Raw genomic sequence first — 27,545 nt, forward strand, 5'->3', positions numbered from 1 at the left:
AAATAAGCAAGAGTTCTCGCACAGGTTGGATAAGAACAAATATAGGAAAACTAATAATCTAAGATTTGGAACATGGAGCATAGAAACCCTTACTGATAAATCAATGGAGGTAGTAGATACGATGATTAGGATAAGAATTAGTATTTTGTGTATAAGAGATAAAATGGATAAACGAGACGACAAAGATGATAGAGAATTTGGGTTTTAAGTTATGGTACATATGAAAGAGTAAAACAAGAAATGGAGTGGGTATCGTCGTAGATAGTTCGTTAAAAGATGAAGTTGTAAGAGTAGTTAGAAAATGAGATAGAATTGTAGCTCTTAAAATAATAGTGGCGAAAGAAACTATGAACATACTTAGCGTATATGCCCGCAAAAAGGATTAGATGAAGCTACCAAATCAAGGTTTTCGAACGACTTAGATGAAATATTATAAAATTTTTGCCAAATGAAATGATTTTAATATGAGGTGATCTAAATGAGCATATCGGAGTGAAAAATGAGGAATATGAGATGGTACATAGGAGTTATGAGTTTGGAACGAGAAATGAGGAAGAGAAAACTATATTAGATTTTGCGATAGCATATAATTTTATATTAGCTAATATATTTTTTAAGAAAAGAGAACACTTAGTTACGTTCAAAAAGTGAGAATAATAAATCGCAAATTAATTTTCTTATGGTTAGGAAGAAGGATAGAAAGATTTATACAGATTACAAAGTTATACCTGGAGAAAACTTAACTACCTAACATAGGTTAGTAGTGTCGGATATACGCCTCAAACATAGTATCAATAGAAAGAAAATATATACGATTCTTAGAATTAAGTGGTGAAAGTTAAATGATGAGAAGCAAAATATATTTAAGGAGAAGGTAGGCGTACAAATATTAGATGAAATATACGGTGACTTTAATACAACATGGGATAAGATGATATCAAAAGTGAAAATAGTAGCTAAGAGTATACTCGGTGAGTCAAAGGGACATGCACCACCAAGTAAGGAATCTTGGTGGTGGAATGAGAAAGTACAAGAGAAAGTGAAGGAAAAATAAATAGCTTATAAGGAATTATATATTTGTAAGAACGAGAAAAACTTAAACAAATAGATAATAGCCAAAAAAAAAAAAGAAGCTAAGAAAGTAGTGAATGGAGCAAAGAATGAACTTTTGAATGATGATATCAAAAATTTGATACAAAAGAAGGGGAAAGATATTTATAGCTAAAGTGAGAGAAAGGAAGACAAGAGATCTTATCTAAATAAAATGTATTAAAGATGAATGTAATAAGGTACTAGTAAACGACGGAGAAACAAAAGAGCGGTGACATTTTAGTGAAGGTTTAGGTAACCAACTTAACTTAGGTAATTTAAAATTTAAATTTTTATCATAAAATTCAAACTTTAGAAGTAGAACAAATTTTAAATAAGATTCACAATGGAAAAGTCGTTGGACCAGATGATATTCCGATAGAGGTATGGAAGTACCTAGGGAAACAAGGTATTGAATGACTTACAAAATTATTTAACATGATATTGAAAACGAAAAAAATGTTTGATCAATGGAAGATAAGTACTCTAGTTCCCTTATATAAGAACAAGAGAGACATATAAAATTGTGCAAATTATAGGGGTATAGAACTAATGAGTCATACCATGAAATTTTGCGAAAAGATAATAGAAAAAAGATTGAGGAGATTACAGTGATCGAAAATCAATTTGAGTTCATGTCTGAAAGGTCGATAATAGAAGCTATATATCTTTTTAGATAATTAATTGAAAAATATCGGGAGCAAAAATAAGATCTACACATGATATTTATTAACTTAGAAAAAAGCTTATAATAAAGTTTCAAGAGAAATTATATGAAGAATTCTAGAAAAGAGAGGTGTTAGCGTAACATATATTGAACTAATTGAGGATATGTATGAGAATGTAACAATCAGAGTAAAGACTTCAGGGGGAGTAACTGAAATATTTTCAATAAAGATAGGGTTACAGTAATGATCAACTCTAAGCCCCTATCTTTTTTTACTAATTATGGTTGAACTTATTGTGCACATTCAAGACACAGTATTGTGGTGTCTGTTGTTTGCAGATGATATTGTTTTAGTAGATAAAACACGTTAAGGAGTAAATGCTAAACTAGAATCTTAGCGGGAAACAATAGAAGGGAAAGGTTTTAGGCTTAGTAGATTAAAGACAAAATATATGGAATTTAAGTTTAGCAATATTAGATGTAATGAGACAATTGTTAAGATAGGAGATGACGAGTTGTCGGAATCGAGAGTTTTAAATATTTATGATCATTAATACAAAATGATGAAGGGATTGAGAGGGATGTCTTACATAGAATACAAGAAGGATGGTTGAAATGCAGGAGAGTATCAGGTGGTTTATGTGACCGTAAAGTACCTCTAAAACTTAAAGGAAAGTTCTATAAAACCATTAGATCTGCTATGTTATATGGAGCTGAATGTTGGACTATGACTCGAGCACATCAGCAAAAAATGAAAGTTGCAGAGATGAGGATGTTAAGGTGAATGTGTGGATAAACGAGGATGGACAAAATAAGAAATGAGAGCATTAGAGAGAAAGTCGGAGTTGCATCTATTGAGGGAAAACTCCAAGAGACACGTTTAAGATGTATGACTATGTACTTAGACGACTAATAAATGCTCCAGTTAGGCGATGTGAAACTATGACAAACACGCATATCAAACGAGGAAGAGGAAGACCAAACAAGACTTGGTTAGTAACAATAAAATAAGATAAAATTTATTTAAATATAGATAATGATATAATAGGAGATAGAGCTCAATGGTGTAAGAGATTCATATAGCCGACCCCACCTAGTGGGATAAGGTTTGGTTGTTGTTATTATTGTTTGAAAGTATTTAAAAATCACAAAACACAAGGAAGCTATGCACTTCACACCAATGCAAATGATATCACATAGAATCAATAAAATATTTTTGAGGTCCCTTATGCAATTCAAGACACTGTTCTGGCCAGGATACTCTGTACCCATATGTACTCATTTGGTATATAGCATGCTACGATGCATGGATCATTCTGTGCAGACATGTGAATGGAAATATTAGTGTGATTCTTGGCAATTAGACACCTATTTTCTGAATTCATGAATTATGCTCAAGGGCAATAAAAGAAAATTGTTTTGTACTTGTGGGCTAATTGCTTCCATATCTCTTGATTCACTTTGGTTTCTTATTCTAATTGAAGCTTTTGTTTTTTTATAGGATCTTGCCGCCTCTATTCCAAAAGGAAGTTTGGATTGGGAAAGAGCCTTGCGTTGTCTTAGACATGCGCTTCGTACAACTCCTTCGCCTGATTGGTGGAGACGTGTACTCCTTGTTGCCCCTTGTTATAAACCTCCACAGACATCAACACCTGGTGCTGTTTTCTCCCCTGAAATGATTTGTGAGGCAGTTGTTGACAGAACAATAGAATTATTAAAGATCACAAACTCAGGTAATAAGGTGGCAACTTAGGATTTTCTTACTAGAATATCTAATGCATACACAACACATGCATATGTATATATGTACATGTGTGTGCATATATGCATGCATGCATGCCCAAGTTGGAATTATTGGAAGTATTGGGAGTGTTTATATAGAATCTCAATTATTAGGCTACCTCTTTTCGATGGTAAATAAGTGTTTGCGTATGTGTGTGCGTCTTGTATCTGAGGTTAATGAGAAATACATATTTAGATCTTAATGATCCTAGGACTGAGCTACACTGATTAACTACGTATCGAACTGCATATGTTCATAGATCAATAGACGTTATTTTCTTGCAAATACATGCCTTTTCTTTTGTCTCTTATCAAATATGAGTGTTAGCTGCATTGCTTGAGAGAGGGATGATATTAAATTCCTCTTGAGTTGGGCACTTTTTTCTTTGTTTGATTGTTTGCTGGAGGGAAGGGAGGGATGATGTTAGACTCTATCCTGAGTTGGAAGTATTGGTACATTGGTACTATGTATAATAGAATCTCTGATTTATTAGGCTACCTCTTTTCGAGGGTAAATAAAATAAATATCCCCTAACTTGGTGTTTGAGGGATCTGATGATTTCAAATTCCGTTCCCAAGTCACTCATTAACTTGGTGTTTGAGGGAAGGGATGACTACATATTTCACTAGTGCATATTTTCTCTTGTTTTAAAACCTTTGCTGTAGATGTTACAGCACAGTCTCAGTCTGTAATACTTCACTAATTCACTAACATTTCAGTTGCAGCTTAGGGCCAATATATATTAAGTTGCTGCCATGTGACTTGAAGGTCACAGATTCGGGTCTCTTGCAAAGCAAGGGAAGGCTACACCCCCCCAACACACACATTAGTGGGAGCTTCGTGCATCAGACTACCTTTTTTATTTTTTATTTATTCTAGATACAAAGATATCCTACAATCTTGAAATTCTAGACTTATTGCATTTTTCTATACCAGTTTATGTTTTTCAAAAGGACATTAAGAAATCAATCACAAATTATGTTCTTTAAAAGTCTGTTAAGAAAGCAATTACTTTCTACACATATGTTTAAACTTTCTCAGTGGATATGAAACTTTGGATAAAATACATTATATAACTAAAGACCAACATAGAACTTAAAAATTGTAGGTGTGAGAAACTTGTACAATCAGTGACACTAACAATTAAAAAAATCTATTTTAACCTGAGTTAATGCTTATTGAAGCTTTTCATTAATTCTACAAAACATGCTGCTCTTGTTTGTATTTTCTGATTTCTTGAAAAAAGGAACTTTTTTCTGAGACAGATGTTCTTATTGCTCTTTCAGAGAATAACTATCCATGTCCTTTTTCACTTTCCCAGAAACACAATGCTGGCAGGAATGGCTTATATTTGCAGACATTTTCTTCTTTCTAATGAAGAATGGATGCATTGATTTTCTTGATTTCATTAACAAACTCACCTCTCGAATCACAAGAGGTGACCAACAGATTCTGCGTAGTAATCATGTGACTTGGCTGCTTGCACAGATTATTCGCATTGAGCTTGTGATGAATACATTGAGTTCAGACCCAAAGAAGCTGGTTTGGATGCAAAACTCTGTCATCCTTTTCATTTTGTTAATCATAAAAGGACTGCTACCTGACCTATTATGTTTCTACATTCTTTGCTTTTCTATAAGAAACAGAACAATCGATTTAAATAAAATTTTCATCTTTATATCTTCTTACCTATTTGGTTGAGGTTGACATCACACTTTGCTGTTAATCTAGGATCATAATTTGTCACTTATAATATAATTTTACGAAAGTTGCTTGACTAGGTTGATTAGTGAAAAGTTAGGCTACCTAGGAATACAGGTTGTATAGTGTTGCATGGTGCATCATACTCTTGTTGAGTTATTTAGGTATTTTCATATTTGTATTGCACATGTAACTATTTGGACAAGTTGATACAGAGTGCCTGGTTAAAGTGAAGAAATCATTAAGATTATTAGAATAAAGAGTGAGATTGAAGGGGACAGGAGTTTTTGGATTCTTGTGTTATATCATTCATTCCTATGCCAAAAACAAAATTTAATAGGCCTTTGATGTGATAGGATTCAGTTTTCTCTGCATCAAAATATCAGACAATTAGAAACATGCAAGAAGTTAATATGATAAGGACCTTTTAAAATACCGACATGGTTTGCAATGTTATAAGAAAAATAAAAATCTACTAGTGAAGCGACAAATAAAATTGATAAGAGTTGATTAGATGTACATGACAGAGATTGAAAATTGTATTCCTAAGTCATTTTTATAGATTGATAACATGACTTATTCTTTATAAAATAAGAAATTTATCTAATTTATGAGAAGTTTTTAAGTATCTGGAATATACTCAAATCTAAATCTATTTAAGAGTTGTAGCTCCTCTAATTTGTAATGTTATGTTATGCTTGCATCTATAAATCTATAATTTAGATTTATGCTGCTGTGGTATGTCAGGTGGAGACTACAAAAAAGATCATTTCATTTCATAAAGAAGATAAAAATATTGATCCAAGTAATGTCAGTCCTCAAGCAATTCTATTGGATTTCATTAGTAGCAGTCAAACTGTACGTATTTGGTCTTTCAACACTTCAATTAGGGAGTACATCAACAATGATCAGCTTCAGAAAGGAAAGCAGATAGATGAATGGTGGAGACAAGTAACCAAAGGCACTTATATTTCTCTATATCCTTGCAAAAATATTTGTTATTTGCTTCCAATGCTTGTTTCTATATCCTGATAAACCTTGGCCTTTTTTTTTCACATCATGGAGAAATTGATGCTTGCATCATACTTACTTTAAACAGCAAAGAAAAGTTAATGCTCGCTTTGATAACCTCTAATAACCAGAATGTCTGATAATTGTTAGGCCATTCTTATTCCACAAAGGCACAAGCATATAGGAGAGCCTGGTTGGATATGCTCCTACGCCTTTAGTCTATTGTATTACTGAAAACTGTTATATGGTGTATTCATCATTCATAGCTATTTTTGTTCCATTTTATTCAATTTCATATCTAAATTTATTCTGTTGCTATTTTGTTGTATTGACACTTCAATTTTCTATATACGCATACAAATTTCCTTTCTTACTAGCTTGAGCTCAAGACTTGAAAATTATCATTAAATATTCCTTGTTCCATTGCATTGAAGAGTCATCTATCTCTTTGATTCTCCACTAGAGTTCTTGGTTTGATGGGGTGACGATCCTTCGGTCAAGTCATTGTCGATCATGATGTTTTTTAGCATCGGTAGTGTACCTCTACTGGCTTTCTCGATGTCTGTTAATATCTAGTTGCACTGAAGAGTTTCTTGAGCTCCTCCTGGCATGCCCTCTTCAACTCTCTTTTCCACCACATTTTGCCATATTGCTTCTACCTCTGCTCTAAGAAGGAATTAGCCTTCCCTAAGATGGATACCCATCACATTTTCTCCCTCTTCACGTGTAACTTGAGCTTTTTCTTTGCCTAGTGCCTTTGTTGTCTCCTTTTTGCAGAAGGTTTAATCTCTTCGTCAAGAACTATGATATTTCCCACATAGATCCTTCTGGGATCTCAATATGATCATCTTTCATCAGCCAGGTTATTTGCTTAGACATTCTCCACCAATCATTCAATTGTTGGCTTTGGGATTGGATGCACCTTTATTGTAAGATATCTACCGGGTATCTTGGTACTTTGTCACTGCTGGGATCCCTTGTTGGAGTGTATACTAAGAGCCTAGCTTTTGTAAACATTTATTTATGAAATAAAAGAATCACATTGGTTAAATGTTTACATTTTATTTGTTAAGTGTAGTTGTTCAATTAATTTATATTGTAGATAACATGGTGTGTGGTGTCACACACAGAAGATCATGTTATCAGTTCTTTATAAATTATAAACAGTTACTCACGACTAAGATGGAAAGGAACAACCCATTGGAATAGTTGTAGTATAATTAGGTATTAGTTTATCTTGACTAATAAATTACACTAAGTACACTCTAAGTGTATTAAGTAGGACCATTTTAGGTAAGTTCTTTTTATACTAACTTAATAAAAGAACTAGACCTTAGTTATTATGGAAGTGTGTGCTCTTAATCCTAATATAATAACAAACACATATATTTAGTATTTATTTCTTTAACTTATCAAAGGGTGAGATTTAGCTCGATAAATCAATAGGCTCAATAAGTTGAGAAATGATATTACTTATAGTGTGTGTTGTTGATTATAGAAGGAAACTGTGTCCTAGTAATCTAGGTTGAGAATGCCTCCAAGAGGAGCTCATAAGGATTGTCATGTTAAACCCTGTAGGTGGACTTAGTCCGACATGACAATGAGGTTGAGTGGTACTACTCTTGAAGCTAGATATTAATTAAGTGAGTTGTCAGTAACTTACTTAATTAGTGGACATTTGTTATCTTAAACATAGGGAGACTAACACACTCATTATAAGAAGGAGTCCATAATGTAATTTGGGATTGGTGCGGTAGTGCAATAATAACTCTCTAGTGGAATGAGTTATTATTGATAAACTTGAGTTGTGTGTTCGGGGCGAACACGAGATACTCAAGCTCATCGGAAGGCCAAAATCAATTTCTCCTCTAGGTCCCTGTCGTAGCCTCATTTAAGCCTTAAGTCCATCCAAATAAAAGTCCTTCTTGGTGTCCAAGAGAGGGCCGACCCAAGGCTTGGTGACCAAGCCAAGGGCCGGCCACCATCTTCTCTTAAGGGGTCGGCCCCTTGCTTGGTGTCCAAGCAAGAAGGGGCCGACCATATTAATTCAAAAGTGAAGAGGTGTTTTGAATTTTTTAAAATCTTTTCTTTGTAGAAAACTATAAGTCTTAAAAGAGAAATTTTAAAATGAAAAACTTTCCTTATTTGAATTAGGCCACATGTTTTAATAGAGAGTTTTAAAAGTTTTAAAACTTTCCCTTTTTAACTATCCTCATGGTTTTAGAAAAAAGGAAGAGAAATTTAAAATTAAAATTTTCTATTTTTGTAAACATGTTAAAAAGGAAATTTTTAGAAGAGAAGTTTTAAATTTTAAAATATGGTTTTAATTTTTAAAACTTTCCTTTTTTAACATCCACTTTAAGAAAGAGAGCTTGTAAAATTTTATAAGAGGATTTCTTCTTTTATAAAATTTTATAAAAATTATTTTTTCCTTCTTAATGATGTGACCGACCACCCTTGCTTGGTGCCCAAGCAAGGGCCGGCCAATCAAGCCAATCAATCCATGATTGATGATTGATTGAATCAAGAGGAAAGAAAAGGAAAAATAAAAGGGGGAAAGGAAAAACAAAAGGAAGATTTTAATTTTTGTAAAAAGTCTTTCCTTATTTGCCTTGGGCAAGTAATATAAAAGAAGGCGAGAGGAGGTCTCATGAGATAACAATTCTTATTCTCAAGTTGGTGCTTCCTCTTGTGGCCGGCCCTCTCCCTCTTCTTATTCCCTTGCTCTTTTTTGTTCCCTTGAGGTGGTGGTGGCCGAAACATAGAGAAGGAGAAGAAGGCTTTTGGGTGGTGTTCATCTTGGAGGATCGTCGCCCACACGACGTCCAAGGCGAGGCGAGGAATACGGCAGAAGATCTCGAGGTCATTAGCATACAAAGAGAAGGTATAACTAGTAATTTTCTTCCGCATCATGCTAGTTATTTTTCTTTGTATGAATTCCAAACACAAGAGGCATTAGATTCTAGTTTTTCGAATTTATTATTCGAGTTTGTGTTTTTTGTTTTTCGAATTTGTGATTCGATTGTTTCTTTTGGTTAAACCTAGAGTTATATAAGGAAATTAAATATTAGTTTTCCTTAAAAGGCTTTGTCTAGGAAGTGGCGGTTGCTCCCAATCCAAGAAGGCCTAGTGCCTCGCCATGTTTAACCTGGAAGCCAATTTTGGGAATTAATATTTAATTGAATTTATAACATAGGTGGATTTGGATCAATAGTGTTAAGTTCCGCTTGCGATCCAAGTCTAAACCATTAAGAACAGATAAGTTAAATTTGGAATCAATAATGTTAAGTTCCGTTTGCGATTCCTAATTTAACTTCTAAAGAACGCAATAGGTTATTTAGGAAAGGTTCGACACTTGTACAAAATTTTTGTACAGTGAAACCGGTATGATCTTCCTAGGATTAACCAACATCCCTCTGTGGATATTCCCTCCTAATCTTGCTCCCAGTTGACTGCACCTCCCTCACCCAATTCGTCCAACTGATTGCCAATTGTTCTCATGAACTTTTTCTAGATGAACTTAACTGTTGCATGCTTGGATGTACCTCATTTGTGAAGTCATCATTGAGCTCTCCATCTACCTCAGTAGCTCATTTCAACTCAAGGGCCAGAAAATTTTCTCTATCCCTTCTAGATCTGCGAAAATGCTGTTGCATCTTACTCTTCTTGTCAATATATGCATCCATCCCTCAAAACTGGAGTATTGCCCACTAATTATTGCATGCCATCAGAATCCTTGGTTAAGTACTCATCCATTCGACTCAGATTAAATCATGCATCTTGAATTATCCATTGCCTAGCAGACATCCTATTATGGTCCACGAGGATCATCTATAAGACAAACTGGCCATCTGATTTAGCGAAGATGATAATTTGGAATTTTTGCATTGATGAACATTTCATCTCGTGGGCTTGAAGATTCTACAAATAATCCTATGGGTCAAATAAAACGTCAGAGATTGTTTCAGTCGGCAATACAAGAATCTCTTCAATGTCTAACAATTTGTTATGTTGATTGTGTTTGCACGGAAGGATTCTGCTATCTTTGGCCTAAACTTTATATATATATACTTGAGACATCTTCAGAGAGGTGTTAATAGTATCTACCTGCTATCTTGGGGTATTCATATCTACTTTTGTTTTGTTGCTATCTTGGTGCATTCGTACTTCCGACATTTCTTATTCATGTATACACATCATGTCCAAGAGGATGCCTGATTCCGACATATCTATGACATCTGAATTAATCATAGTGATGCCTGATTCCTGAGCTATCTAGATGTTCCATTTGCTTAATTTGGCAATCATAGAATTTTATTCCCTATAATTTGTTTCAGGAGAACGAACATTGGATTTTATGAGTTTAGATGACCGATCTATGGGAATGTTTTGGGTTCTCTCTTTTACAATGGATCAGCAAACGTGTGAAGCAGTTATGAATTGGCTTTCATCAGCTGGAGTAACAGAAATCCTACAAGGACCTAATATGCAACCTAATGATAGGATGATGATGATGCGAGAAACTTACCCTCTATCTATGACATTACTTTCCGGGTTGTCAATCAATTTATGCTCAAAGCTTGCATTTCAACTTGAAGAAGCCATATTTCTCGGTCAGGTATATAAAATTTATACACCGGAAAACTTTTCTAAAGAACTACACTTTTATCTGTGGCCACTTTTATCATGCACTATTATATGATCGCAGACTCATTTTTGTTAATATGGCGGGCTGCATGAATCACTTTCACCAGTGTAAGAAAAATAATGGATATTTTTTGTTAGATAAGTAATAATCAAAGATTCTAAGGAGTTAAGAACAAGTGCTTTGGATGTCAAGGTCTTTTTCACTCAAGACACGCAGCCTTGGGATGGTTCTACACAAAGTTCTCGTAATTTTGAGTTAATCTTCATCTTATCTTTTCTTTTATAATGAACTTATATGTTTAGAAATTTCAATGTTAATACTGATTTTAATATCAGTTTATATTAGTGAATACCAAACTGAGTTAACACATGATAAGGGTTGGCAAAGGTTGGACCATGCTGACCTAGTTCTAGGCCAGGTCCACCTCTCGCGTCTCCTCCTACATGATTTATTTTCTCTACAATAAGAAATTTACAGTTTCATGGTCAATTAAATTTAAATCAACCACCAAGCCTTATCTAAATCCTAAACCCTAAATTTTATTGAAGCAAGTTGAAAAATATCTAAATAATGAACCATAATGGAAAATGCTTAAATAATAATTAGTAGTAAACTATAAGCAATAATTAATGGTTATTTTTTATAAATAATGAAAATATTTTAATTAAATAGTTAATAAATCAATAATATTTAATTAATAAAGGCTAAGTAATTGTGTAACTAGTAATAGCAAGTATTTTGATTTTTAGTTTTTTTATTAGCTTATTAGGTACTAACTTAATAGGTGATCACATGTATCAAATTATTACCACAACTGAGTTTGCCACTTGCACTTCCTCCATTCTTCACTCCACTTCCCTCTAATTCCTACCTTTACCTTTATTCATATACTCACCTTATCCACAATTCCTCGTTTCAACTTTCACCTCTATTGCCAATCCTCTACTCAACCTCTACTCTTTGCACCTCCAGCCCTACCTCTATGATGAGCTTTTTCTTGCTTGGTCTTGATCATAGAAGTTTAGATAAAACTTGATTCACTTGTCATAGGCAATACTTTATTGATGTTGGGTGACACAAATACAGCATGTGCTTGAGCTTGCCCCAGGCATGAATCAAAGATGAGCTTAGGCTGGAACGACATCTCCTTGATGCACATACCAAGTATGGGCCTATTAGCTTCCCTCAATTTAGCCATTAAAATGGAGCCAAATGACCACAATACACCTTTAGTGTTAACAAACACCAATTTATTACATTTGACTGCAAAATTGTCAAAATGGAGCCAAATGAATAAGTCACAGGTTTGTGAAGTAGGATTAGGTTAATTAAATTTGCATTTTTAAAAATAAGTCTGCAATTTTTTAGAAATCATAATTAGACCCTTCAAAAACTAAACAATATAACACTATCACTCCTAGTTCAACACTGATACTCCTGTTATCCACTTGCAAAAACTTACGAGGCATCCTACACCTAGATACTAGAGTCCTAGTTACAGGCTGGTAGATATTTCATTCAGAATGAGAAAAATCATGTTATGGTATCTTAACACCGTAATAACTCACCTGTTCAAAGCTAACGCGTTATCCTCTATATATAAAATTGCAAATTATAAGAATTAACTTAATATGCTGGTTAGGATCTTGGATTTTGTCTTGCTAATTTCTGGAGGTGTTAAGAGATTAAATTGTGGGACCTTTATTCAAGTTTATTAGAGTTCTTAAGCATCAACCTTGGACATTCTAAAACCTTGTGCACCAATGTTTTTCTTGCATGAACTATTGTCCAATAGATTATTAAGCACTATGCAGAAACTACCATCTATGTGTTTAGACAATCAGATCCTGTTTTTGCCAGGTTGGTTGCATTAGATTGTGTTTATATTTTCTGGTTGATATTACTGCTAAATTGTATCGGTTGGTTGGAGAATTTTTTTTCCCCTGAAACTTCAATCTTGTTTCCACCTACTAGGTTAGCATTAGTTAATACAACTATTTGATTCTCAAACTGAATAAATTACATCAAAGATGTTGGTTATGTTTAATCAACATGCAATATTTTGCATACTAGTGATGACATCTTTCATTTTGTTGCTGGATTACTTATTTATTTTAAAATTGAATAAATTATATCAAAGATGTTGGTTGTGATCAATCAACATGCAATTTCTGTGGACTAATTTTGACAACATTTTGTTGTAGGCCATCCCTAGCATTGCCATGGTCGAAACCTATGTCAGATTGCTGCTTATTGCTCCTCACTCCTTATTTCGCCCTCATTTCACGGTATAATTTGTAACTGTTGACCCCCTTACATTGTCGTGATAGAACTGAAACACGGATAGGGTGAATGCTAGATGGCTTATATTTAGTAAATACTTGGTATATGCAAATATATTAATGAAAATTTCTCCCTTTTTTTTGTCAAGCAAAGGCAATTATATATTCCATATAAATAGGTTCGCTTTTCATGGGGTATTGCTTGCACTTTTTTTCTTGTCCAGTGAACTTTCAGATTTGGTTGGGGCATGTTGGAAGTCAAATCTTGATGTGTAATATTCAGATCTAGTGGCTTGTCATTAGTGTCCGTGATCAATGTTTTAAAACAGAAATGGAAAATCAAGTGGCTTTGCTTGTTTATTAGTGTTGCCATGATTATCGTGTCAAATTTTTATTGATTCATATTGATGCGTAGAAGGGGAGCCTTGGCGCAACGGTAAAATTGTTGCCATGTGACCAAATGATCACGGGTTCAAATCCTGGAAACAACCTCTTGCAAAAAGCAGGGTAAGGCTGCGTACAATGGATTCTTCCCCGGGACCCGTATGGCGGGAGCTTCGTGCACCGGGCTACCTTTTTTTTTTTTTTTTATTGATGCGGTGATAAAGAGGGGCCCACCAAGTGAGGGTCAAAAGCAAAGATAGCAGCTAACGTGGAGGTCAAAGTCAGGGCGGTCAACGCTTGAGAACCAATGAGCTCACCAAAGGTGGGCCAAGCAATGGAGGTCTACTGTAGTTGCCGATCGGCGAATGACTAGTCCGAGCAGAACTCCCGTACAACCAAGAGCACTATGGCAAGAAAATTAGGTGTTCATCACGGAGTGGAGGAGCGTTAAGGAGATCAGAGCGCTCTCCCGATCGGGCGGAAACAATCTACCGAACCAAGTCATTGCCGGAAATAACAGAGGTCTATCGAGCAGGGATCCCCGACTGAGCGACTCCCCCACTGACAACGAAGGCATGGTCAATAGGCGGATCATACCATAGAAGCTTATATTGTCTTGTCAGGGATTTGCGTGCCCTGTTAAGGTATGCTGCCAGAGCCACTTTTTTTGACATGTTCTTTCATAGGACAATTTGGAGAACGTGCCCATGCCTTGAGGAGTATGCACGTTGCCCACTAGGGCGTTATATAAAGGGAGGTCTATGCATCGGCGGAGGTTCGCGTTATTCACTATTCACGCCTATGCGTATTGTTGCTCCGCTTCCTTCCATTTTTCCGATGACTGACTTGAGCGTCGGAGGACTAATGCCGGGGATCCCTTCCTCGGCACCGACATTTCTTGTATTGCAGAGTGGAGGGAGGTCTACAAGCGGTCAAACAGAAGCCACATCCCCAACTAGTTTTCTTCACGATTTTCGGACAGGATCATATTGGCTCCGTTTGTGGGAACATAGCCTGTATCTGAAACGCGAAGATGGAGGACGTTGGACAACTCACGACGGTGGCATTGACGAAGGAGGAATTAGATATGTTGATACAAGTCCGAGCAGCAAAAATGGTGGAGCAACAACAACAATAGACATTGGTTGAGCGCCAGGTACATGAGCCTGTGGCATCAACAGCGGGTCAGCAAGCCGGATACAGACCGAGCGGAACATGTATCTATTCGGGGGCAGAATAAGAAGCCTACTGGCATATATGGGGACGCGCCCAATACGCTGATCCCCTTTTATCGCACGTTCTAGATTTTATCAGAGGAAATGTGTCGAGCGGACAGGGAACCAGGATCCTCTTCGGATGATGCGCCCATTCGGGACACAAGGAAAGGGAAAGCACCAAGAAATGATGATTCGCCCGAACGGATCAACCGATAGTTCTCTCAAAGGATCTTGGACGTAGGGATGTAAATGAACCAAACGGTTCGCGAGCTATTCGGAGCTTGATTCGGTAAAAAGTTCATTCGAGTTCGTTCGTTTATCTTATTGAGCCGAGCTCGATTTCGAGCTCGACAGTTTTATCGAGCCGAGCTCGAGCTTAAGGATATTCGGCTCGTGAGTTCGCGAACATGTTCGTTTATAGGCTCGCGAGCCAAAAAAAAATGAGCCTTAAAATGAACTTTAAACCGAGTAAAAAAAACGAGCTCTAAAACGAGTAAAAAAAACGAGCCTTAAAATGAGCTTTAAAATGAGCAAAAAAAAATGAGCTCTAAAATGAGCAAAAAAACTAGCTCTAAACGTGCCCTAAACGAACCCGAAAATGAGCCCGAGCTTGCTTAACGAGTTAGGCTCGTTAACTTTGATAATCGAGCTAATAACGAGCCGAGCTCGAACTGTTCGCGAGCTTGATAATTCTAAAACGAGCCGAGCTCGAGGCTTGTGATAAAAGCTCGATTCGAGCTCGAGTCGAGCTCGAGCCCGAATATAACTTAAACGAGCCGAGCTCAAGCCTAATACTGTTCGGCTCGGTTCGGCTTGTTTACATCCCTACTTGGACGACCCCTTGCCCCAACATTACACACTGACAATCGGGGAATATAATGGAACGACCGATCCAGACGACCACTTGGCCAAGTTCGATAACACGACCACACTCCATCAGTACACCGACGGAGTGAAGTGCCGAGTCTTCCTCACCACCCTTTCAGGATCAGCGCAACGCTGGTTCAAACGTCTGCCGATCTGAACAATTCACAGTTTCAAATATTTTCGAACGGTATTCTTGCACCACTTCGCCTCGCCACTACCAGAAGACAAGTGTTAATCTATTCGCGTTGAAACAGGGGCCAAGGAGGCACTGAGGGCTTACAGTAAGCAGTTCAACCAAGTGACCATGGATATTCCATTGGTCTTCTCGGAGATATTGGTAAATGTCTTCGCCTAGGGGCTTACCGAAGGGGAATTCTTTCGTTCCCTCATCCGGAGGCCGCCAAAAGACTTCAACCACCTACTCAGACGGGCCACTGAATACATAAATGTGGAGGAAACCCAAGTGGCGTGGAGGAAGGAAGCGCTGGCTGAGCATACTGCTCCCTGGAACGACGGCCTACCACCAATCATCAACCACCCAAGGGCCCTTGATCGGGAGTAGCGCAGCCGCACTCGGAGCCTAGAACACATGCCATGCAGCATGTAGCAGCAGGTCATCCGAAAGTTGCGAAAGGCAAGTCATGGATGCCGTTGTTTTGCTCCTTCCATCAGTCGACGACGCACAATATGCGTGACTGCTACGACCTAACGTCAATTTCAAGCAAACCGGCTCCTTGAGGATATCGTCGTCGGTCACCATCTCTCGATCGGCATCATCGCCGCCGATCAGCCAGGCGGAGGGATGAAGAGAGAACGATGGCCAAACAATGCCATCATCAGCCTCAAAGGAGAAATAACACAAGTCTCGCCCGAGCTTCTGCTGAGTGGAATAGACCTTCGGCTCAGAGGAGGAAACCCGGAGCAATGCCGCTCATGGTGAAATTGGAATGATCACCGATGGGCTGACTGACGATGATTCCAACCCAACGAGAAAGTCGCACGTCCGGCGGCTGGAGATACATGCTATTGGATGCAGTAAAGAGAAGGCTGAGGGACCTGATATCAGCTTCGGCCCCCAAGACTTAGAGGGAGTGAAGATCCTTCATGACGGCGCCTTGATCATTTGGGCGATAATAGTTAACTATACCATTCACCGAACTTTTGTTGATACAGGTAGCTGAATATTATCTTTAAGAAGACATTTGATTAGCTGCAAATCGACCGGAGCGAATTGTAGCCCATGACGACCCTGCTTTACGGGTTCACAGGCAATGAAGTATTGTTGATCGGTCAGACTCGACTGGCCATATCACTCGGAGAGGAACCTCTCAAGAGGATCAGGACTACAAATTTTATTGTGGTTGATGCGTCGTCCCCCTATAATGTCATATTGGGCCGACCGACCTTTAAAGAGTTCCGAGCGGTAGTGTCCACCTTCTGCTAGAAGATCAAGTTTTCGGTAGACAACGAGGTAGGCGAAGTTACAGGCGACCAATTGGTCGCTCGACGATGCTACGTCTAGATGATCAAATCCGAAGCAAGGGTAGATGATCAAATACGAAGCAAGGGGTCGTGCGGAAGATCCCGCGCTTGAAAGTAAACACCATCGTGGCAGAACCTCTCGCGCTGGTCTATGAGGAAAAGGAGGAGGTTCAGATCCATCCTAGCTTGTCGGCAGCGACTACATTTATCGTCGCCAACCTGACGGAGAAGGTAGAGCTGGTTGCCTGCCTTAGGCGAAACCATGATATGTTCGCCTGGTCAACACACGAGCTCTTGGGTATTTCGTCAAGCGTGGCTCAACACGAGCTTCATGTCCGAGCGGATGCTCGGCCGGTGAAATAGATGAAGAGGGACTTCAGTGGGAACAGAACCAAATCATCTGAGCGGAGATAGAAAAGTTGCTGGAAGTCGGCCACATCTGCAAGGTGTAATTTCTGAGCTGGCTTGCCAACGTCGTGCTAGTCTCCAAGCCGGGCAACAAGTGACGAGTCTGCATCGACTTTCGTGATTTGAACAAGGCATGCCCAAAAGACTTTTATCCCTGCCTCGGATAGACCAAATTGTGGATTCCACAATGGGTTGCGAGCTGATTTGCATGCTGACACATACCAAGGTTACTACCAAGTATCGCTTGCCTGGGAAGATCAAGAGAAGGTGAGTTTCATCACAGCCAAAGGGACGTATTGCTACAATGTCATGCCGTTCGGACTAAAGAACGTCGACACCACTTATCAAAGGTTGATGAACAGGGTATTCCGACGGAAGATCGGCCGTAACATGAAGATATATGTCGACGATATCTTAATAAAATCCCTTCGAGCATACCTTTGTGCAGATATCGAAAAAACATGTCGAACTTTGAGAGCGTATGGAATCAAGCTGAATCCAAACAAGTGTCTGTTTGGAGCAAAGAGTGACCGCTTCTTAGGCTATATCGTCACCGAACGGGGGATCGAGGTGAATCCGAGCAAGGTGAAGGCGTTGCAAGACATGTCCCCACCCCACAACTTGAAGGAGGCCCAACGGCTGATCGAACAGATCACGGCATTATCGAGATTTATCTCCAAATTGTCCGACCGGAGTCACCCGTTCTTTAAGATATTGCGCTGAGTGACGAAGTTTCAGTAGGACACGGAGTGCGGCAAGGTGCTGGAAGAGCTTAAGGAGTACCTTACCTCCTTACCTGTATTGGCGAAACCCAACGTCGGCGAGCCATTCTAGATTTATTTGTCATTCACAGAATATGTGGTTCACTCGACGTTGGTGCGGCAGAACGGTTCTGAGCAACAGCGAGTGTATTTTCTAAGTCATATATTAAAAGATGCAGAATCCAGCTACACCAGTCTCGAAAAATTGGCATACACACTAGTACTTGCCGCTCGGAGACTTCGGCCATATTTCTATCACATCCGATCGTGATGATGACCAACAACGCATTAGGAAGAGTCCTCCTTAACCTAGAATCATCCAGACGACTAATCAAATGGACCACCAAGCCGAGCAAATTTGACATACAATATCAACCCTGGATGGCGATCAAGACTCATGTCTTAGCTGATTTTGTCACTGAGGACCAGAATACCGAGCCGGACGCGGCTTGGAAGATATATGTAGACGGCTTATCCACTCGGTAAGGCAACGAGATCGACGTTCTTTTGATTTCGCCGCGAGAAGATAGGATGCAATTTTCGTGCGGTTGGATTATCGAACTATAAATAACGAAGCTGAGTATGAGTCCTTGATAGCTGGTTTACAGGAGGCTCGACATGTACGAGCTACGAGAGTCCTCATCCACTCGGATTCAAAGCTAACGGCTTAACAGCTATTAGGCATGTTTGAGATAAGTAACGCTCGGCTCAAGCTATACGCCGAAGCTTTCGAAAAGTTGAAGGCTAGTTTTTAAGAAGTGGTTATCCAGAAGATCCTCCGATCGGACAACCAGACCATTGACGAGCTGGCTAAGTTAACAAGTTCATTATCACCGATTGTGATAGATCAGCCGGTCGAACAAGTCTCACTGGTGGCGCACATCGATAGGATGGACAGAATAAACTTCCCAAGCGGCTGGAGGACACCACTGACAGAGTTCCTCCGATCGGGCGTTATACCAGCCGATCAGGAGGAAGCTCGCTTGTTGAAAAAGAGGGTCGGACGGTTTACCATGATCAGGGATCAGCTATATAAAAAAGCTTTCTTAAGGCCATTGCTCAAGTGTGTCGGATTGGAGGACGTTGAACACATCTTGCAAGAGGTTCATCAGAGCTCCTGCGGAAGTCACTCAGGCGACAGACCACTGGCTTGAAAGATCCTGTTGGCAGGATACTTTTGGCCTACATTGCAAGATGACGTCACTCGGATAGTGACCACTTGCTTGTCATGTCAAAAGTATCATAACATTCCGCACCGACCCACCGAGAAGATGAAAGTGTTCACGGTGTCTTGTCCAGTCGAGTCGACCAGTGACATATACATTGTTGGACCATTTCCAATGGCAACCGGTCAACAAAGATTCCTACTCGTCGCAGTAGATTATTTATCAAAGTGGGGTGGAGGCCGAGCCGCTAACCAAGATAACCAAGCATATTATCATCAAATTTATATGGCAAAATATCTTATGTTCGTTCGGCATCTCTCGCCGGCTCGTCTCACGGAAGATAGTTCGCAGGATGAAGGCTCAAGGAGTGGTGCGAAGGTTATGACATTGCGCAGGCTTTCACCTCAGTGGCCAACCCCTAGAGTAATGGCCACATGGAAGTCACCAACAGGAAATCCTCAGAGGGTTACGGGCTCGACTCGACCATGCTCGCTCCACACCAAGAGAGGTGACCGGTGTCACCCCGTTCCATCTGGTGTATGGAGGTGAAGTAGTGGTTCCAATGGAAATGGGAGTAGAGTCCGACCGTGTGCAGCTCTATAACGATGGAAACGTCGAATGTAGACTCATGTAGCTCGACTTGGTAGATGAAGCACGGGATAAGGTTGCCGTCCGGCTCATGGCGTACAGGCAGCGCATGAAGCAGAATTACAACCGGAGGGTAAGCCCCAGATCGTTACAGGTCGGCGACTTGGTATGGAAAAGGGTGAAGCCGGTCGGTGATGTTACCAAGCTAGAAGCCCCGTGGGGAGGACCTTACAGAGTAATTCAGAAGCTCCGCTCGGGAGCCTACTACCTGCAAGACGAAGACAGGAGAAGGTTCGAGCATCCCTGGAGCGCAAACCATCTCCAGCCCTATAGGGCCGGGTGAGAGGTGCGTGGTTAAATCCAAATACACTTGTATGAATGTATGTCCTGTGTGTGCATGGAAATAATGAATAAAGATCCCAAGTGTTCCAGACTATTGTGCCATTCAACCAAGTTAAAAGTCGAGCGACGACTATAAATCGATGTCTACGCAATCAACAGTATGATTATAAACCCATGTCTAAGCAATTAACAGTCAAGCGGCGACTATAAACCTTAGTCTACGTCAACAGTCGAGCGACAATTATAAATCCTAGTCTACACAATTAAAAGTCGAGCAGTGACTATAAATCCTGGTCTACGCAATCAACAGTCGAGCGAGGACTATAAATCCTAGTCTAGTCAACAATCGAGCGACGACTATAAATCCTAGTCTACGTCAACAGTCGAGCGACAACTATAAATCTTGGTCTACGCAATCAACAATCGAGCGACGACTATAAACCCCTGTTGAAGAAGCAACAGTCAACCGACGGCTATAAACCCTTTTGTCGACGACAACAGCCGAGCGATGGCTATAAACTTGAGATCAAAACTAGTGATAAGTCATGTGACGACTATAAACATTGGTCTTAGTGCCGATTGGCAGAAAAGATTCTCGCTAACAAAAATAAAGAAGTTGTTCGGCAAACACCGAAACAAGCGGTCGGACGACTCGCCAACTAGTTACATTGACGAGCGAAGGTGCAAGAATGCATACTTAGAAAATTTTCACAAAACGCTATAAGGTGGTCAAGACGCTAGATAGCCCCACTGGGCTGAACGGCGATGCATGGAGGAATACTTACAAAATTTAACAAAAGGAGGAGGCGTTGAATGAACGTTTATTCATTGACACTTAGAAAAATTTTTACAGCACATCTGGAGAGAGTACAAAAGGCGACATGCGAAATAGAGAGGAGGATTACTCGAGATAGTCGAGAACGTCGTTTGGCAACGACTCGGTCAGTTTTTCTATGTTTATGATCTTGTTGCTCATTGCGAGAGGGAGATAGCCGCCATCCTTCAACTATTGGCCGATCAGTGAGTTGGTCATTGAAGGGGTCCGAACGGAGATAATCACGCTTGAAAACTTCAAACCGGTCGTGCTCTGCATCTTGGTAAATTTTGAAGGTCGCTCGGGACGCCTCCAACTCGGCTTTCAGCGCATCCTTGGCGTCGAGCTGAAGCTTAGTAGCCACTTGCTCTTCCGATCGGCTCTCCCGCTCGGTGACCAGAGCGACCTCAGCATCCTTCAAACTTTGCGCCAAGACCCTAGTCTCTTTTTTTTAATCTCTAAGTCCTCTATGGCGCGAAGCTTTCGGGTATTGGCGGAGTTGATTTTGGACTAAAGTTGCTAGCCTGCTTATTGAGCCGCTCGATTCGCGAGGCCTGCTCGGCACTCTTGTTCCGCTAAGCTTGAAGTTGTTCAGAGCTTTTCTCCAGATCGACCTTCAGTTGAGCCACCTCGCCAGTTAGCTGCTCCAAACGTGCCCAGGAAGCCTTTGATTGGCCACTCGGAGTGTGCAGCTATTGGACTTCGTGCTCCAAAAAGGCTAGTCTCTAGCACATGGCCAGATTCTTGACCCAAAACTGTAGAAAAAATAAATTAGTAAATGCTGATTGGGAAATAAACAGGTGAGCATACGGGTAACTTACATACCTTAGTAGCCTTTTGGGTATGGCTGTCCGCGAGCTCTTCCGGGGAGATGGTCGCCGCGCGGGCCCTAACATCGACCCATATTTGTGCCAGCAGGCCTTGGATCCGAATATGGTATTCGAGGGAACGAGGCTCAGCGTTGTCCGGGTGGCGCCACTCATTAGTGGGCAAGTGGATGATGGCCATTATATGCCTCTGGCTACGCAGACCAGAAGGCTCGAAAGTCGCTTGGCCCATGGATTTGGGCATCAGGGATGGCCGGATAGTAGATACCTGTGCGGTCGGGAAAGAGGAGTAGCGGCGCGCAAATGGTCTCCAACGTCAACCCGGAGAGAGAAGGTGTCCGGTCGGATGATACAGATGTAGGAATCGGGACGGGAGTAGCGGCGTGCATATGGTCTCCGACGTCAACCCGGACAGAGAAGGTGTCTGGTCGGATGATACAGATGTAGGAATCGGGACGACCGTCGACTCGAGAAAGGTGGGTGATGAAGTCTCACCCCGCTCAAAGGAGGGGCGTGAACCGGTACGGGCGGGGGGCTTGCAAGGCGGAAGTGGTTGATCAGGAAGAAGCTTCCCCGCGGTGCCTCTTGCATCGTATTAGAGGTTCGCCAGAGGTGGTCGAATCCGAGGGCACCACGATCGGTAGCATCGAAGGCCGATCAGGAGAGAGGTCAGCTGTAGCAGTCGCGACATCGCTAGCTGCTGTCTGACTTGCTCCAGCCTTGCTGGCCGACACGTGGATCCCTCTAACTTCGTCGGTCGGGTCATCAGATTGCTCGACCTGCTACAGGCCGCGACTCTGCAACTCGGCAATTCCTACGGCGTTAATCTTTGCATCCACGAGCCTGCTCTTGCCGCCGACGTGCCCTCAGCATGATTTGTTGAACTACAAAAAGGAGGAAAAATTAGTTAGATTCAAAGATAAGGATAAGACGGAGCATACCTAAGGTCATGGGCAGTCGCGTGCGGATCGGCTCAGCCCGAACACGTAAAGGACACTCTCCAACAGTAATCAGTGGATGTGATACTTCTGATTGGCCAAATTGGAGGCTGCTTGGAGATAGTCCGATCGGCTTCGATATTTCCCGAGCGACGGAGACTGCATTACTTCCATCTGCTAGCCGATCGGGAAGTCTAGCCGAGGGGGAAAGCGAACGAAAAAATAGTGCTCTTTCCAGTGCTTATTGGAGGTCGACATTTTGTCAAAAAAGACAGAGCTCACTCGGGCTTAAAATAAAAAGGTCCTAGCTCGGACAATTTAGGATAGTAAAAATAGTAGAATACTCGGGGGACTAAGGGAATGTCGTGCAGACGAAATAGCACGACCACCCCGCACAGCAACCTAAAGGAATTGGGCACCAATTGGTGCAGGGATACATGGAAGTATTTACTCACGGTCGAGAAGAAAGGTTGAATGGAAAATCGAAGACCAGCGCAAAATTGGTCCTTAAAGAAGGGTAGGAAGCCGACGGGAGGTTCATGGGGCCAATCGTAGGTAGAGGGGATGAGAATCTGATAGTCGAAGGGGAAATGGTAGGTGAGTATCATCTGGTCAATCTCATTCCCGTTAAACTTAGTTCCGGTGGAAGTGTACCAAAGCCCAGGAATGGACGGAGGAGGAGAGGAGACAACTATAAGAAATCGAAAAAGAAGCGAAGTGCGGATTTAGTAAAGGAAAGAAAGGAGAGGCTTTGAGAAAGTTCGCTGGTGAAGATAAGGAGGAAAAGCCTCACAGAATGTGCTCGAGATCGAAAATGCGAGGAAGTGTAAAGACGACGACTAATAAATAAGGGGCTTATAAAGTCCAGCGAATGATCGCTCCGAGCCGTCCGATCAAGGGTTACGAAAAACAAGGACATGATCTGGCCGTGGAATTTGAAAAGACGTCTGTCACACCATCAGCGGATATCCGCTTGTCACATCAAACGTGTGGCGGCAGAGAGTGGGACACGTGGCAGTCAACTACGGGAAGACATTAATGAGGCTTCATTAAAAGGCATGGGCAGTGCGCACATCCATAATGACTAGAGATTTGTACGGTCTCCCATAAATGGAGATGTCGTCAGTAATTATTATAAGGCGCTCGTCCAAGAAAGCGACGATATGTGAAAAAATGACTAAGTGTTGCCGTCAATCACCTCGATCGACACAGATCTCTGACTATATGATAGTCGAGCGACGATTTAAAACCCAGGCTTGTGAAGTTAGATCCGAGCGTCAGCTACACACTCAGGTCAGTAAGACGAAAGTAGAACGGCGGCTAAGAAGACTATAATCCGATCGGAAGCTCGAGAACAGAGAATGTCTGATCAAGAGGTTACCAAAGATACTACGAGTCTAGTCAGTCGGACTTACAACATCCTTCGACTGGACTTGAGGGAAAGACTTGTGATGCGATGATAAAGGGGGGCCCACCAAGTGAGGATCAAAGGCGGAGATAGCAGCCAACGTGGAGATCAAAGTCAGGGCGGTCAACGCTAGAGAACCAACAAACTCACCAAAGGTGGGCCGAGCAGCGAAGGTCTACTGCAGTTGCTGATCGATGAATGGCTGGTCCGAGCCAAACGCCCATACAACCAAGAGCACTACAGTAAGAACATCAGGTGCTCATCACGGAGTGGAGAGTTAAGGTGACTTGCCCGGTCGGGCGGAAATAATCTACCGAACCAAGTCATTGCAGGGAAGCAGCAGAGGTCTACCAAGCAGGGATCCCTGACCGAGCGACTCCCCTGCTCGGCCAAGCAGTGGGACCCCTCCCATATCCATTGATATCCCTTTGGGAGATAATGTCGCTGGCAACAAGGCATGGTTATCAGGCGGATCGTATAATAGAAGCTTCTACTGTCTTGTCAGGATTTATGTGCCCTGTTAAGGTATGATGTTAGAGCAACTTTTCTGACATATCTTTTCATAGGACAATTTGAAGAACGTGCTCGTGTCTTGAGGAGCGTGCACGTCGCCCGCTGGGGCGCTAGATAACCATGCACCGGCGGAGGTACGCGTTATTCACTATTCACGCCCGTGCTTAATGTTGCTCCGCTTCCTTCCATTTTTCCGATGACTGAATTGAGCGTCGGAGGGTCAACGCCGAGGACCCCTTCCTTGACTTAGCACTGAAGTTTCTTTTGTTGCAAAGCGGAGGGAGGTCTAGAAACGGTCAACCCAGAAACCACATCCCCAACCAATTTTCTTCATGATTTTTGGACGGGATCACATATAAAGCTGAATAAGGATGAATTGCTCAATATGGTACTGAATCACACTATGAGTTCTTATAGTTGGATCATGTCTTCATATAAATAATACATATAACAAGATGCATGAGTAACAATTGTGGAAGCACCACAGCAGTGAACTAAAATTGTAAATTGAATGCCAAGTGGTTGTGAGTTGTAGGACCACATAGAGTGTTATTGAAGGGGTTGTCTAGTGAACTAAAAGCTAGTAATAGCAGTGATACTTAGTCAAATTTATAGCTAATTCACTCTAAACCAAATAAGTAAATAAAGAAAAAAAATAGTTGCTTGTACAATGAATGTGAAGATGGATGCACTGAGTTACTAGAAAGGATAAAATAGAAAATATGAATATTTTTGAGCAATTAAATTTAGATCCAATAGATAGTTATAATGAGGACAAATAGGTCATATGATATGGACATAGTTGAAGATGCCTAGTTTCAACAGTTAGAGCTTATAAAAATTAAATCTATTAGAGTGGAAAGCGTAAAGGGCAAAATAGCACAAAGGAAACAATATAATGAACGATTTAATTAATTTGAATATTTCTAATAATATAATCTTGCATGTAGTTTATTGGAGGAATAAAATTCAAGTAGTTTATAATAAGGCTTGATGATAATAAGGTTTTGGCTGATGTTAATTGCTTAGTGCGATGCCCTTTCTGGCTTCTTAAGCAGTAAGATCAAATCTTGCTTTGGTTATTGCAACAATCTTGATCTTCTCTCAACTTAATTGAGATGCTATGTATGATAGCTCTGATTGGAGCTGTTAACTGTGAAAATTTACCTCACTGAAGTGACCTTTGCTGTACTGGTTCAGGAAATTGAATTGTTCAACCGAAAAAAAAACCTTACCTAATTGATAAATTTACATTATTTTCTTGCTAGCAATATACTAGAACAATGTGCTCTTTTGTAACTTTGTTTTTTGTATCTGCAGAATTTGACCCAACGATCATCATCTTTTTTGAACAAGCCTGGAATGTCTATATTGCTCCTTGAGATATTAAACTACAGACTACTTCCTCTATACAGGTGCTACAATGAGATATCCTTTACCTTGGTCGCTCTAAAAATCTAAAAAAGTTGTATATTCCTTATAGAATTTAACTTGGATATTTCATGGTTCATATTTAGTTTTGTTGATGATGGAAATCTTGTAGATATGCAATTACAACTTTGACTAGATAAGCATTGAACGAGTTAAAGTAGTATATGAAGACCATGTCTAGCTGTTTTGTGCCTTGATCTTGTCTAAATTTTCTATTTCATCCTGTATTGTATTTTTTTTTCCAACTACTAAATAGTTGGATTGGCCAAACATATGAATAGATAGCTTGTTCTTCTCGAAAATGGTCATATTCTAGTCATTTTAGGTTAGCATGAAGTTATGAATCTTTAAAAAGGCTATTGCTAATATTATGAAGCATGGGTTGGACAAATGTAAATGGTATCTACTATCTACTATCTACTATCTACTATCTACTATCTACTATCTACTGGTCAATGAAAGCGGACAGAATAAAGACTCTGTAACTATAGATATCTTATTTTCTACTTTCCCTTTTTATTTTATTCTCGAATATCAAGCAATACCTGTTAACATAACGCCGGGCATTTGAATTACCAATTTGATCAATTGTCGAAACTAATTGTCTAGTCTTAAACCATAAATATGCCACGTGAGCTTTGCCTTCTTTTTTTCTTCTTCACAGTGAGATTAAGTAATTATTGTAATGAGGTTAATAACGCTGTTAACTGGGTTTGGAAGGATAGGGTTAATGGGATTAGTTGGTAGTTATTTTCAGAGAAAAACTCCCTGAACTGCTAATCAATTTTATTTAGTGTAAGGTTTTCTGATGTAGATATAAGGTTGGTGCAGCTTGAGACTGTTTGGGTGACTCAGCAAGTGATCTCACAGATTTTGTGCCTCAATCTGTGATTTTTACAAGATCAAATCATCTCTAAATAGCAGACTTTATTATACTGTTGCTTGAGCAATTAAATGACTGATAAGTAGGTGAGAGGCTCTTTTATAGGCTCTCCAATAACCCAATCTTTTATGATCTAGTGTAGAATAAACTAGAACTTCTAGAAATAGTAAACTTAAAACAATAATATCTTTTTAAAAATTTAAAACTAAACCACGTACCACTTTATTGTATTTGACGGTTTTTTGTTATATATATATCCATCTTCTGTTATAAGGTGAATTATTATATTGATGCGAGTGATTATGAATTAATAATACTATGATTATCATTATATG

At 40.1% G+C, this 27,545-nt stretch overlaps 1 protein-coding gene across 2 annotated transcripts in view; it reads left to right on the top strand.

Annotated features, from left to right (window-relative positions):
• LOC121997631 (mediator of RNA polymerase II transcription subunit 23-like) overlaps positions 1-27,545 on the top strand; it is a 50,949-nt gene that overhangs the window by 8,704 nt on the left and 14,700 nt on the right. For both annotated transcript variants that reach the window (XM_042552142.1, XM_042552143.1), the window contains 6 exons: positions 3,258-3,489; positions 4,861-5,081; positions 5,988-6,201; positions 10,589-10,869; positions 13,104-13,187; positions 26,217-26,311. In XM_042552142.1, the coding sequence (XP_042408076.1) occupies positions 3,258-3,489; positions 4,861-5,081; positions 5,988-6,201; positions 10,589-10,869; positions 13,104-13,187; positions 26,217-26,311 (1,127 nt within the window). The remainder of the gene's footprint in view (positions 1-3,257; positions 3,490-4,860; positions 5,082-5,987; positions 6,202-10,588; positions 10,870-13,103; positions 13,188-26,216; positions 26,312-27,545) is intronic.

The sequence above is a fragment of the Zingiber officinale genome, chromosome 6A (assembly GCF_018446385.1).
Source record: "Zingiber officinale cultivar Zhangliang chromosome 6A, Zo_v1.1, whole genome shotgun sequence".
Lineage (NCBI taxonomy): Eukaryota > Viridiplantae > Streptophyta > Magnoliopsida > Zingiberales > Zingiberaceae > Zingiber > Zingiber officinale.